The sequence below is a fragment of the Xenopus laevis genome, chromosome 4L (genome assembly GCF_017654675.1).
Source record: "Xenopus laevis strain J_2021 chromosome 4L, Xenopus_laevis_v10.1, whole genome shotgun sequence".
Taxonomy (NCBI): Eukaryota; Metazoa; Chordata; class Amphibia; order Anura; family Pipidae; genus Xenopus; species Xenopus laevis.
This window is the reverse complement of record NC_054377.1, coordinates 125,239,656-125,253,430: the sequence shown is the minus strand read 5'-3', so window position 1 is coordinate 125,253,430 and position 13,775 is coordinate 125,239,656. Positions and strand designations below refer to the sequence as shown.

The window sequence follows — 13,775 nt, the reverse complement described above, 5'->3', positions numbered from 1 at the left end:
GCAATTTAGGGGTCGGGGAGGGAAATTGCGTGACTTTTTGTCACAAAACAAGGAAGTAAAAAATGTTTTACCAGCCCCACCCCTAATTTTCATATGAAAATTAGGATTTGGATTCAGTTCGGTATTCGGTCGAATCTTTCAGAAAGGATTCGGGGGTAATTCAGTGCTCTGAAGGGGTTATGGAACTTACATGACACCTACATGGCAGCTGGTGGGCATGGGAGGCAGGCACACAAAATGACCCCGAAGCTGGAAGAGGATCACTCCGTGGTGCTCACTGGCATAACCCCGGGCCGGTGCAGTTTTCTGCTGATAGGAGCACTGGTCTGGGGTTTCGGGTAAGTAAATACATTCACTTGGGGCACCCCCAAGTGGTAAACGACTTTCCTTCTCCTAAATATTATGTAATTAACTATAGCAACCAATCAGCAGGTAGCATTTACTGGTCATTTATTTGACAGCAATCCTCTGGTTAGTTTCCATGAGTTTTTGTTTTATTCCCTTTTATTCCGTTACCCAGTTAGATGTAGACGTCTGTTGCTATAGTGTAACTTGCTTCTGGACAATGTGAGGATGCTGCTGAACATTCTCCAGAGGGCGAGGGTGTATTCACCAGACTACTCATGCTTGCTTTCTGTTTAGCAGCTTGCATTAGCAAAAGCAGCATTCCTGTGGGTGCGTTGCGTGCGTGTGGAGGGCTGGGGAAGCTCCAAATGTTGGCGTCAGAAGACTTTGCCAAAGAGCTTGCACACAGCTGGGTTTCTTCTGAGCCAATAATGGAAAAAACCCCATCGGTCCTGTGTCTAGTAAGAGACGATTACCCTGAAGAATTAAGAGTTCTCTGCTACTTTTTATACACACACCAATAGATATTTATGATAAAAACATTCTGTTTATTTCAAACATCTTCCATTGCCCAAATGAATCTTACAGGAAATGATTCACTCTGTCAGGGTCACAAAAATATATCTCCATAAAAATAAAAAAAATCCCCTAATAAACTGCGTCCTGCACACATATACACACCAACAGGCTGTCACGCACATATATACAGACACGCCGACACCAACGCAGACACACACACGCAAACATATAGTATATACACTGACACATACACAATGACATGAGAACATTATATGCACAATATATACAGTCATATACATTTCAAGTATTACCAAAAAGTCAAGCCCCACCTACTCTCAAATAGAAATGCTCTCCGACCTGTGAGCCTTGTTTAGCGCGTTCCAGAGGGGTCTTTGCCTTTGATACGAGCCACTCATGAAACATTTTAGTGATAGTCAAATAAAAGTCTTTGGTGTTTTGTTGCACCATAGTGTAACGTGAGCCATTATTGCCTGGATAGTGCACCGGACTGACCATGAATGGGAACCATCATTCCACTTTTTGTCGCCACATACCTTGTTTAAAATCCGCTGTGGACCAACATAATGATACAACATTGCCGTAAGCTTATCCATGTCTGTTTAGCACATCATGAAGATAAAAAGACTAGAGAATCGAGAAATGTACACATTCAGTATCCTCAGTGCCAATGGGAGATCTGTGCAAATTAAAGCTATAAAGTACTTTTATGGTTGGCAAATAGATCCACTATGACCAGACAAGCCTGTCACATGACTTTGCCATAATAAACATTGTTATTTGGTCAATGTCTCATCTCGGAGCTTTGTCTCCTTTGAAAAAAGGCCTTGTATGGTCTACCTCTCTGAATGAGAAGTGGTCTCCCTCCGTCCACAAGTTGGATTTGGTGGTCACTACTGTCTATGCTACTGGGTTCTCATCTTCCTCTGTTGAATCTTCCTCTTCCAGCTCCTCTTCCGAGGGTGGGTGACCAGGTGGAAAAGGTTGGTCGCAATCTAAGTTGACGTAGGTAACATTAAGATTGATATAGTGATCGCCAGAAAGGGAATTAGAGATCAATTCCATGTCACTGACCAACTGGGTAAATGTTGGGCGCTCCACAGGCTGTGGGTTCCAGCAGCTCAGCATAAGGGAATACCTGATGGGAGGAAGGCATATAGTTGGGTATAACAGGTTGTCTATTCAACGTGAGAATGTGTATATAAAATAACTTTACCATGCACAAAATACTGGCTGGCATTAGTTAAATTCTCAATCTACTTCTCAATCTACTTTGTGACATGTTTAAACATGGCGGCTGATTATTATGTTTAACAGGTGAAAGGTTGACCTATAATGGTTACTGGTTGGTTGCAGGTTGGTAGCATGAATACTCACAGAGGATTAGGGCAGTATTCCGGCTGTGCCAGACGCCTTCCTCTGAACAAGTATCGAGTAATATCATAGGCATCCACATCAGGATATGGTGGAGCTCCTCGTGTCATCAGCTCCCACAGCAGCACTCCGAATGACCACTGTAGGATAAAGGTCATATTTAGGATATAAACTGTGACAAATGTAAACATATATTCTGTTCTCATTTCGTTAAAAGCCTCTTACCACATCACTCTTAGTGGTAAATTTCTGGGTCTGCAGACTCTCCATAGCCATCCACTTAACAGGCAGTCTGGCGTTCTTGTGGCGTCTAACACTGTAATATTCCTTGTCAAACACATCTCTCGCCAGACCAAAGTCGGCCACCTTCACATGGAACGTCTCATCCAGCCTGAAACACACCAGAAAACAAGGCTATTAACCATACAATTTAACTATACCATCCTGGGAACACAAACTGCAGCTATTGTTATTAATATATACCCCAGTGATGTTTGGAAAAGGTGGATACCGTGCCTAGCAAGTCACTATTTACCCCAGGCAGATCTAGTCTGAGGTCATAATATATTCTTGATCTGAATCACTCAGGCAGTGGCTGGAAATTTTAAGTGAACCACAACTGGAGAACTGCATGCTGGAAGTATAACATTAAATATACCAAATACTTCCTCAGGCGGCACGGAGTGGCCAGTTACCAAGGGCGGCAAAAAGCCACCTCTGGTAACTTTAAGAGACGAATTTCCGTTTTTTAAAATGGAAATCCTGCTCTTCTAGTGCAATGAGCGCAATAGCGCTTGCTGCACTAGGGTTGCGGCCCCTCCTCCACCCGCTCCAACGCTGAAAATTAGAAGAGCGGAGCAAGAGGGGGGACGGCATTGGGGCAGCCCCTGAAACATGCCTGACTGCATGTGTGTATAGATAGATAGATGATATATAGATAGATAGATAGATAGATAGATAGATAGATAATTGTTTTATTTAAGATTGAGTCTTATTGAGTTTTAACAATGAATAAGGATAGAGTATGTATCCTCGTCTTCCTCTGTCTTTACAAAGTCCCAGTTCCGAATACAGAGTATGTACATACTGAAAGGCTCTACAAACACAAAGCTATCATTAATGCATGACAAGCCAGCCCTTTAATCAGCAAGCACTACAGGCTTGAATATTATCTTAAAGCTTGTACATCAAATTAACTGCGTCACGAAAGTGCTTTCCCATCAACAGACTCAAACAACCCTTATCCCTATCCCTTAGCCCAGTGCTCCCCAACCAGTAGCTTGTGAGCAACATGTTTGTCCCCAACCACTTGGATGTTGCTCCCAGTGGCCTCAAAGCAGGTGCTTATTTTTCAATTCCTGGTTTGGAGGCAAGATTTGGTTACATAAAAACCATGTGTACTGCCAAACAGAGCCTCCTATATGCTGCCAGTCCACACAGGGGCTACCAATAGCCAATTACAGCCCTTATTTGGCACCCCCAGGAACATTTTTTATGCTTGTGTTGCACTAAAACTCTTTTTACAGCTGAATGTTGCTCAAACGTGAAAAAGGTTGGGGACCCCTTCTTAGCCAATAAGTACACAGCTTAATGTTGACTGGATCTTCATGTTTCTCTTTTACGAGGTCATTGTGGAAGTTTCATTATCTAAGAAAAATGCATGCAATGATGTGGTCCTTCTCTGATGGAATATTCAAGCCAGCCAGATATCTGTTGGGTAGCCTTTGGGAGGCCCCATCCACGCTGTTTACTCAATCTGGAGGGGCCAAGTCAGCAGCATTTAGTGACCCGTGTATGGGAATCTTAAAATAAGGATTTAACGAATCAAGGATTCAGTTAAATTCCCACGAATGATAGCTTTTTTTGCAGCTGATTGAGTGAATGCTTAGCCAAACTGGACCCAAAGTCATGTCACTTGCACTGGATAACCAAATATTTTGCCAACCATTCATTATTTGGACAAATCCAGAAGTTATGGATATCTTTAATCATTAATAAGTAAACCCAACTCTTTCCCTAAATGAAACCATTCATACATAGGACAGGATTCAATTATCAACCAATTGCTCATTATTAAAACAATAAAACATACAATAAGGAATAAAACATACAATAAGGAATTTCTGTAGTAACGGGACAAGATCTAGCTAATTCCATGACTGCCATCTTCATATACTGACTGTTTTAGATGACGCAGGTGGTAAACCTTAGCTGCAACTCAAACTCTGAGAAAGTCAAAAGAAATGTGCAGCGAATGTCATGCACATTACTGATATGAACGTTTTGTTCGCACAAACTGGGTTCCCATCATTAGACCTACTTGCCCTGGACTGATAACTTACATGCAGTTGCGAGCAGCAAGGTCTCTGTGTACGAACTTCCTATTGGCCAAGTATTCCATTCCCCGGGAAACCTGCAGCCCAAATCCAACCAAGTCTTTTACCGTAGGATTCTGGGATGGAGACAGTTTCACAACAAAGGTAAATAAATGCATTAAGGAGTCATTTTAGAAGCATACAATGATATATATATGAGCATCTACTTGTGCTCCTCCTGTACTCCAATTCTAAATGCATTCTGGAAGTTAAAATGTAAAAACACAAATTGTTCAGCCTTTAAACCATTTAGCAATTTGTCCATATATAACCAAGAACATTAATTTGTGCCATACCCTCTCCTCACTGCGGATGAAGTGTCTCAGGTCGCCATGTTTCATAAATGGAAGAACCACAAGGGGGAGCCCTTCCTGGGGCAAACAAATGCCAATGAGGGATAGTACATTGGGATGGTGGAAGCTCTTCATTAAAATCCCCTCCCGCAGAAACTCCTCCACCTCTTCCAAATCAGTGATTCCTGGAAAGGGACAAAGAGCATTAAAAAGTCCCTGGGGGTCGTGTTGTCACCTGGCCTAGCCAAGCCCATAAATTAGCAGCTGGGGCTGGCACAGGTATAACAAAATCACAGGAAATGTACTGGCCGGTAAATTTAAACTGCCCTGTTAATCCCCCCATCTCGTATCCCCCTCCACTGTCAATTTCCCCCTCTACCCACACGCCTGCCCATTTCCCTGCCCAGTCTGCCCATTTCCACATTTTCCAGCCCCATCTTTCCACCTAGCCTGCCTATTTTACAGTCCCATGTGATGTCACTGACCGACCCCCCCCCCCATCAGAAGGCTGGTATAAGGTAAAAAAAAGTGGCAACTCTACCTGGGGGTGATAAATAGGGTGTTTGATTGACTATTTGGTAGCCCCTATTTGGACTGCCAGTGTAAAAGTCCTAGCATAGTATCACAGGTAGAGTAGCTGCTACTTTTAGCTCCATAAAGTGAAAACAGTCTCTAGCCAACTACAATAAGGACCTATTCATCTAATGTGACATCAGCCCAAGTTCCTGAATTTCTTGAATGTGGTGTATATCACCATGACATGACGACTATTTAGAATGCTCTTCTATTTTCTTACTGTTTAATGATTTGACAGCGCAGTGCACCTCCTGCTGATCTTCATCCACATAAGTGCCATGGTAAACACTCCCAAAGTGACCTGCAAGGTAAAATAATCAACTGTCACACACACTGCGATGCAGAAACCAAATTAATCAACAGAGCTGACATAATGGCATGGCACTAAGTATATTTCAGGCTGGAAAAGCTAACAGATCTAATGATGTGCTCTGCATGGTGCATCTAAGAGAAAGGAAACATGCTCCGCAGTCACTTTTCCTGGCAACGTTCATCGATGCCTGGCTGTACTTGGGTACATTTGATCTACATATGTGATCCAAGGTTCTTAATTTTCCTACTTAACAAATCAAAGTCAAACTGTACCCACTTCATAGAGTGTGGTTATCTTCTATTAAATTTCTCTTCGACAATACAACGCAAAGGCACAAATTATTGAGTGCTCAGAATCATTATTTGAAGGAGAATTTTTGTTCTGCACTCCTTCAGACCCTACAAGAATATGACTATAAATGTTGTATTTTTTATTCTGCACTCCTTCATTGTCTCGGTAACAGTTATGATTCAGGTCTTCAATGTTTTCAAAGTAGCTCACCATCTTGGATTTTGTAAGGAGTGTCAGTGACACTGCACATGCTCAGTGTGCTCTGGACTGCTGTTGAAAAGCTAAGCTTAGGGATCATTAGAAATCATCAAGCAGAAATTGAGGTTTGCCTGTCATAGAAGCCAATGCTACAGAGCTGATTAAACAATTCTGAGGAAAATTGCACTGGTTCCTGAGCTGGCATGTAATGATAATCTGACTTAATTACCAGACTTGTATTGTGACATTTATATTCTATATCAGGGGTCCCCAACTTTTTTTTACCATGAACAACAGTCAAATGTAAAAACAGTTGGGGAGCATAAAAAAGTCCTTGGGGTGCCAAATAAGGGCTGTGATTGGCTATTTGTTAGCCCCTGTGTGGACTGGCAGCCTACAGGAGGCTCTGTTTGGCAGTAAACCTGGTTTTTATGCAGCTGAAATTTGTCTCCAAGCCTGGAATTCAAAAATAAGTATCTGTTTTGAGGCCTCTGAGAGCAACATCTGAGAGCCACTGGTTGGGGACCACTGTTCTATATTGTGAGTTGTCCCCTAAGCTCAAGTAAGGGGCAGCAGCCCAAAGCATGCAATGGTAATCTGCTGAACAGAGGCTTCTGGTGGCATCTTCGTATTCACAGATCTTCTCTGCTAAAAGGCTGTGTGGTTGCATTGGGCTTGAACTGAACTCCAAAACATAGTGTGCAGCATCTATTCTACTTTCTTTGCTATTTAATTTGCTATTTAACTAATTAACTATTCCATGGATCATTTTCATTACCACATTAATTACAGAAACATTTTTATATCAATCATCCAAATACAGTTCAAAAGATATAACCTAATATCTCATCCTAAATGGCCTTCAGCCTGGACTTATTTACCAAAATCTCACCCTAACTAGCCTCCAGGCTGAGGACCCTAGCCCCACACTACTCTACTGTATGAAGTGTACATTTATTCGAAAATATGCTTTTACACATTGCTGTTGACATTTTTACGGATTTCCCAACTCTAAATATAGGGAGATTTTTATCAATATAATCAAAATTTAGCTTTTCAAGGCAAGCCACATGGCTCTGGTTCACAGTCTGACCTTTCCCTATAATCCGATCCCGATGTGTTGTCAGGCATCTCTCTGGAATCAAAACATCTTTAACCTCTTCAAGCAGTTCTGGTCGCAGGCTGTCAACCAAACTAGCGAGTAGGATGGGCATGGAACCACCGCCAAAACTACCACCAGAATAGCCGTGGGAGAGCATCCCTCCAGAGTTGCTACTAGGTATATCTGTAAAGGAGAGAAAAGACTATGGAAATGTTCATGGGGCATAATGGGTAGGAGGTAGAGGGAGTATGAAAGATTGGGGTGTACCTTAGAGAACATAACAAAGAGGCACGAGAACTTACATGAAGTCCTGTAGTCTCCCTGAAGAAGGGAAATCGGGGACAAGACGGGTTCTCTGTTATTGTTTGAGAGCAGTTCCAGTTGTTCCACTGCTAAATAAACAGATATTAAAATCATTCTTCACTTGCTGTAAATACTAGAAGAACTAGACAAAATCTATAAAGAGGAAGGTACCATAAAAGTGTTGTCATTAAATATAGAATACCCACGCTTCAAGAGTTTTGGTTCATCCCACTGAGTAGCAAATACTTATAGACTTCTAAGGCAGTTAAGAGATCTGACGTTAAACTGTGGAGTTTTCGGGAATATAGCATCATATCTATAAAGGGTTATTAGAAAGTTTAGGGGTGACCTAGCGTATGGTCCATAGTTACTGCCCAGACTGCTCACCTTGCTTCTTTTTCTTTTTTCTTTGATGTTGGAGAAGCAGGAAGATGAGAACTGCTACTACCAAAACAGAGGCGACACTACCAAGGACAATGCCCAGCACCGGATCGAGAAAGTTCTCATTCATTACAAGTCCCACCGTGGTGCATTCGTCATCCACACAAACCTGGGGAACAACACATTTTAGCAATAGAACAGAAAGAAACACACACTAGTCAGTTACAACCTCAACACAAGTGTTTTTGGCATTCACTTTAGTATAAAAAGTGACACCATTAATTGGCTGTCTATCATCATGTCATGGAACACCTACAGATGCCCACCCACTTGCACGCACACCATCTTCATAAATTCATATAGAAAATCCTAATGTGCCTTCAGTCACTACAGTAAGGGGGTTATTTATCAAAGGTCCAATTTTAGAGGGAAAAAATGAAAAAACTTCAATCAGCTGTAACTGATTGAGTTTTCGTTGAAAAAAATCTTGAATTGATTGAGTTTTCAGGGGAAACCCTCTGAAAAAAACTCGAACATCATGAAGGCTATTGACATCTTCAATGGTTCAAGGGACCCTGCCATTGACTTCTACATGACCTGGACAGGTTTTAGATTTGTATTTTTGTATTTGAGCAATTTCTAGGGTTGAGATATAATAAACCCGAAAAAAATCTTTTTTTGACTAGAAAATATCCTCTAAAACTCGAATATTTTGTGGAAAACGCAACTCTAACCTTAATAAATCTGCACCCTAAAGTCCATCCTACTGGTAGAGGCAATACAATATAAAAGGGTCTAAGGCACAAAGCCATTTTTATTGAAGGCAACACACCTACAGCTGCACTAATCTAATAGACAACCAATAACAATTAGTACTGGCGGTTCTTATTTATTCTGAAAAAGGGCTTTTACTCCAAAACGCTGCTTCAATAAATGTGTCTGTGTCTTACACCCTGCTACATACTGTGTTGCCTAATATTCCTGGACTGACATTGGGGGTCATTCATCAACATTGGCAACCAACTTCTTGCATTCGTTGGTTTACTTGCAGCTGGCTGAAAAAAGCCAACCACTGATTGGTTGCTGTAGGTTACTGCCCATGGGCAAATTTGCCCAGTGTTGATAAATGAGCCCCAATTATGTCTTAGGGAACACACAGAACATTTTTTTGTTTTTTAGGCCCTGTACATTGACTGCACTAGAGCCTTTAAAAATGAGCTCTCAGCACAGAAATTAAGACTTTACCTGCACTTTGGAGCCTTCAGAGGGAATAACCATGCCTTTGGGAATTCTGCAGGTGATCTCTTTATTCAGCACAGTAGGGTTACATTCTCTTCCCCCAACTGTCATGGAGACTTTCAAGCATGTGGTCACCAGGTCCAAATTTTCATGCTAATGAGAGTGAAAAATGAAATAAGCAGAGCTGCTCCATGTTGCTAAGAGTCTACAGACAAAGACTCATCAGTTGCCTCTACAAAACTTCCCAGCATAAAAATCCCCTTATTTATAAAATGTGTTTTTTGACAGCGATCTTACATGTGTGTCAATTTCATCTCTGCCGTTCTTCAACCTCAAGATTCCTCCATCCGGTTCATTTGGACGGAATGGGTGAATGACATAGTTCTGGAGATATCGGAAGCGATAAGGGTATGTATATTGAACAGCATCAAGCTCCAGGGTCAAGTTTCCAGATCTGCCAATATAAGTATAAGCTGGAGTACGGCACACAATACGGTCTGGTGAGAAAGTCCCTTTGCAAGCCTGTTAAAGGCACAGAGTTAAGGTCAATATATACATCAGTATATAACTGTGATGCTTTTCTATTGTGTTTCATATCTGTTAAGTTTATAAGTTATTTATGTAATATTTAAATCAACACCCACCCATACGTATAACTCTTAGTCTTAAGTATAGATCCGAGTTTATAAAGAGAAAAATGATTTGAAGCTGCTACACTTTATTCCACTGGCTCAACTGTACATGAAGAACTGTCTCGCAAGCAACTGAAATGTCATGCAAGGCTACTGAATAGCACAAAACAAGATTCCAGCATGAAGATATTTATTTTATAATACAGGTATGGGATCTGTTATCCAGAATGCTCAGGACCTGGTGTCATTAAAGCATTCATTAAACTTAATAGGCTTGTTTTGCCTACAATAAGGATTACCGTATATACTCGAGTATAAACCGTCCCGAGTATAAGCCGAGGTACCTAATTTTACCTTCAAAAACTGGGAAAGCTTATTGACTCGAGTATAAGCCGAGTATATGCCTAGGGTGAGAAATGCAGCAGCTTCTGGTAAGTTTCAATCAAAAAATTGAGGGTTTCTGCTCCCATTGGAGGTGCCGGCGTCTCATTTTTGGATGCCAGCAACTATTCTTGGACACCGTCAACTATTCTTAGACGCCGGCAACCGTTTTTGCGCTCAACCCGAGCATAAGCCGAGGTAGAGTTTTTCAGCATATTTTGGGGGCTGAAAAACTAGGCTTATACTCTAGTACAGTGGTCCCCAACCAGTAGCTCGTGAGCAACATGTTGCTCCCCAACCCCTTGGATGTTGCTCTCAGTGGCCTCAAAGCAGGTGCTTATTTTTGAATTCCAGGCTTCGAGGAAACTTTTGGTTGCATAAAAACCAGTTGTGTTGCCAAACAGAGCCTTCTGTAGGCTGCCAGTTCACATAGGGGCTACCAAATAGCCAATCACAGCCCTTCGTTGGCATTCTTGGGGAACTATGTTCATGATTATGTTGCTCCCGACCCTTCTTACATTTGAATGTGGCTCACTGGTGAAAAAGGTTGGGGATCCCTGCTCTAGTATATACGGTAATTATATTTTAGCTGGGGTCAAAACCAAGCTACTGTTTTATTATTACAGAGAAAACAGAAATCATTTTTTAAAAGTTGAATTATTTGATTAAAATGAAGTCTATGAGAGACGGCCTTCCTGTAATTCGGAGCTTCTTGGATAACGGGTTCCCAAATAATGGATCCCATAACTGTATATAAAAGTAAACAAAATACAACTGTATGGAAAGCCAATCCTTATTAATATACTAACACTAAAGACCCTTGTGTGTATCCCCATCAAAGTTGAATTATGCTGTAAAATGAAAACAAAGATCTGATTGGTGCTAAGAAAAATGATGTATGTTACTGAACTGGGCCCTCAGTAGCGTTGCTTGTCAAAGGAAACGGATAAGTCTAATTTTACGTACCGATCTGATCGCCTTTTCACCATTGTTCAAGATGACACTGATGCTGGATGCAGAATCCAGGTTTGATCCCTGTATAGTGAGGGGAGTACCACTGCAATGGAAGCATTCAGTCAACATCACTCACAAATATATATAAATGGCAAAACATTATCAAATAATAACCTATACCGCCCAGTTATATACCCAGTTAAATTTACCTGGGTATATTGCATCCAGTGGCTGACTATATATAGTCACTATATATATATATTAAAAATTGTCAACTACGTGTCCTCCAGCAGGTTCGGGATGTAGGGAGCAATAGTCCAAAGAAGCCAAAGGGTATAATATAGATTATATAATATTTTAAATCCCTTTTTACCAAACCTTTTCCATCTTTCGTTACACTAGCTATTATGATATCATTTACTTTTGACTAGTCAAGGCAAGTGAGTCAGATTTGTGCAGGCTGATGTCTGAATAAGGTCTAACACGAATACACCCTGGGCTCTCTGTCGTAGGGACTGGCATATTGAATGAGGAATTAGCAGCGAAATAAAGCGAACAAGTAAATCTGAAAGAAAGATGTTGACTGTTTTGCCACCGTTATGTTAAAAGGTTGTTTATAGGGATGGGCAAATATTTTCAGCCTGTTTCGCCGTGGAAATGATGCCCATAGACTTGTATGGCGTTGTGCGTCAAAAATAAAAAAGACGCGCTTCAAAAAAAATGTTGCCGCGCGACAACATTTTTTTGATGCCCATAGATTTTAATTCGCCAGCGGCAAATTTTTGGCGAAACAAAACGGGTCAAATTCGCCCATCCCTAGTTGTTTACCTTTAAATTAACTTTTAGTATGAAGTAGAGAGTGATATTCTGAGACAATTTGCAATTGGTTTTCATTTTTTACTATGTATGGTATCGGAGTTATTTAGAGTTTAATTAAGCAGCTCTCCAGTTTGCAATTTCAATAATTTGGTTTCTAGGGTCCAAATTACCCTAGCAGATGTATTGATTTGAATAAAACACTGGAATATGAATAGGAGAGGGCCTGGATACAGGATGAGTCATAAAAAGTAGCAATAATAATACGTAGTCTTACAGAGCATTTGCTTTTAGATGGGGTCATTGACCCCCATTCGAAATCTGTAAAGAATCAGAAGAAAAAGGCAGATAATTAAAACAAAAACTATTAAAAATAAATAATGAAGACCAATTGAAAAGTTGCTTAGAACTGACCATTCTATATCATAGTAAAAGTTAACTCAAAGGTGAACCCCCCCCAAGGGCATGAACAGAATTTCAAGTGTCTATTTTCTAAATAAACCAATACAGGTATGGGATCCGGTAACCCATTATCCAGAAAACTCCAAATTATGGAATTGCCCAAATTTTAAAAATGGATTTCCTTTTTCTCTGTAATAATAAAACAGTAGCTTGTACTTGATCCAAACTAAAATATAATTAATCCTTATTGGAAGCAAAATCTAAAAAAAAAAAAAAAAAAAGAGATTTAGTTTATTTAATGTTTACATGATTTTCTAGTAGACAAGCTGGCCATAGACGCAAAGATTTGATCGTACGAATCGAGGATTCGTACGATTTTCGAACCGTGTGTGGAGAGTCCCGACATTTTTCGTCCGGCGGAGATTGGTCGTTTGGTCGATCGGACAGGTTAGAAAATTTCTGTCGGCTGCCGATAATATCTCTGCGTGTATTGCCGATCGTACGATTTTCAGTGGGAGACTTTGATCTGAATGGTTAGTGGCGGGTCGGAGATGGGAAAGTCCGATCGTGATTCGTACGATCGGATCTTTGCATCTATGGCCAGCTTTAAGGTATGAAGATCCAAATTACAGAAAGATCCATTATCTGGGAAAACCCCAGGTCCCGAGCATTCTGGATAACAGGTCCCATACCTGTACTTGATCCCAATTAAGATATAATTAATCCTTATTGGAGGCAAAACCAGCCTATTGGGTTTATTTAATGTTTACAAGATTTTCTAGCAGACTTAAGGTATGAAGATCCAAATTATAGAAATATCCATTATCTGGGAAAACCCCAGGTCCCGAGCATTCTGGATAACAGGTCCCTTACCTGTACTTGATCCCAACTAAGATATAATTAATCCTTATTGGAGGCAAAACCAGCCTATTGGGTTTATTTAATGTTTACATGATTTTCTAGCAGACTTAAGGTATGAAGATCCAAATTACAGAAAGATCCATTATCTGGGAAAACCCCAGGTCCCGAGCATTCTGGATAACAGGTCCCATACCTGTACTTGATCCCAACTAAGATATAATTAATCCTTATTGGAGGCAAAACCAGCCTATTGGGTTTATTTAATGTTTACATGATTTTCTAGCAGACATAAGATATGAAGATCCAAATTTCTGAAAGATCCATTATACGGAAGACCCCCAGGTCCCGAGCATTCTGGATAACAGGTCCTATACCTGTAGCTGCAAATACAATATGGCCAGA

The 13,775-nt window shown here is 40.7% G+C and overlaps 1 protein-coding gene across 6 annotated transcripts in view; it reads right to left on the bottom strand.

Annotated features, from left to right (window-relative positions):
* Nucleotides 1-872: 872 nt before the first annotated feature.
* The window catches only part of mst1r.L (macrophage stimulating 1 receptor L homeolog), a 53,136-nt gene continuing 40,233 nt past the window's right edge, over nucleotides 873-13,775 (bottom strand). For 4 of the 6 annotated variants that reach the window (XM_041589181.1, XM_041589178.1, XM_041589182.1 and 1 more), the window contains exons 11-22: nucleotides 11,307-11,397; nucleotides 9,625-9,849; nucleotides 9,334-9,480; nucleotides 8,095-8,257; nucleotides 7,707-7,796; nucleotides 7,396-7,587; nucleotides 5,721-5,801; nucleotides 4,928-5,109; nucleotides 4,599-4,708; nucleotides 2,482-2,647; nucleotides 2,260-2,396; nucleotides 873-2,020 (exon numbers count right to left, since the gene is read on the bottom strand). In XM_041589181.1, coding sequence (XP_041445115.1) covers nucleotides 1,783-2,020; nucleotides 2,260-2,396; nucleotides 2,482-2,647; nucleotides 4,599-4,708; nucleotides 4,928-5,109; nucleotides 5,721-5,801; nucleotides 7,396-7,587; nucleotides 7,707-7,796; nucleotides 8,095-8,257; nucleotides 9,334-9,480; nucleotides 9,625-9,849; nucleotides 11,307-11,397 — 1,822 coding nt within the window. In that variant the 3' untranslated portion in view covers nucleotides 873-1,782. 6 annotated transcript variants of the gene reach the window in all.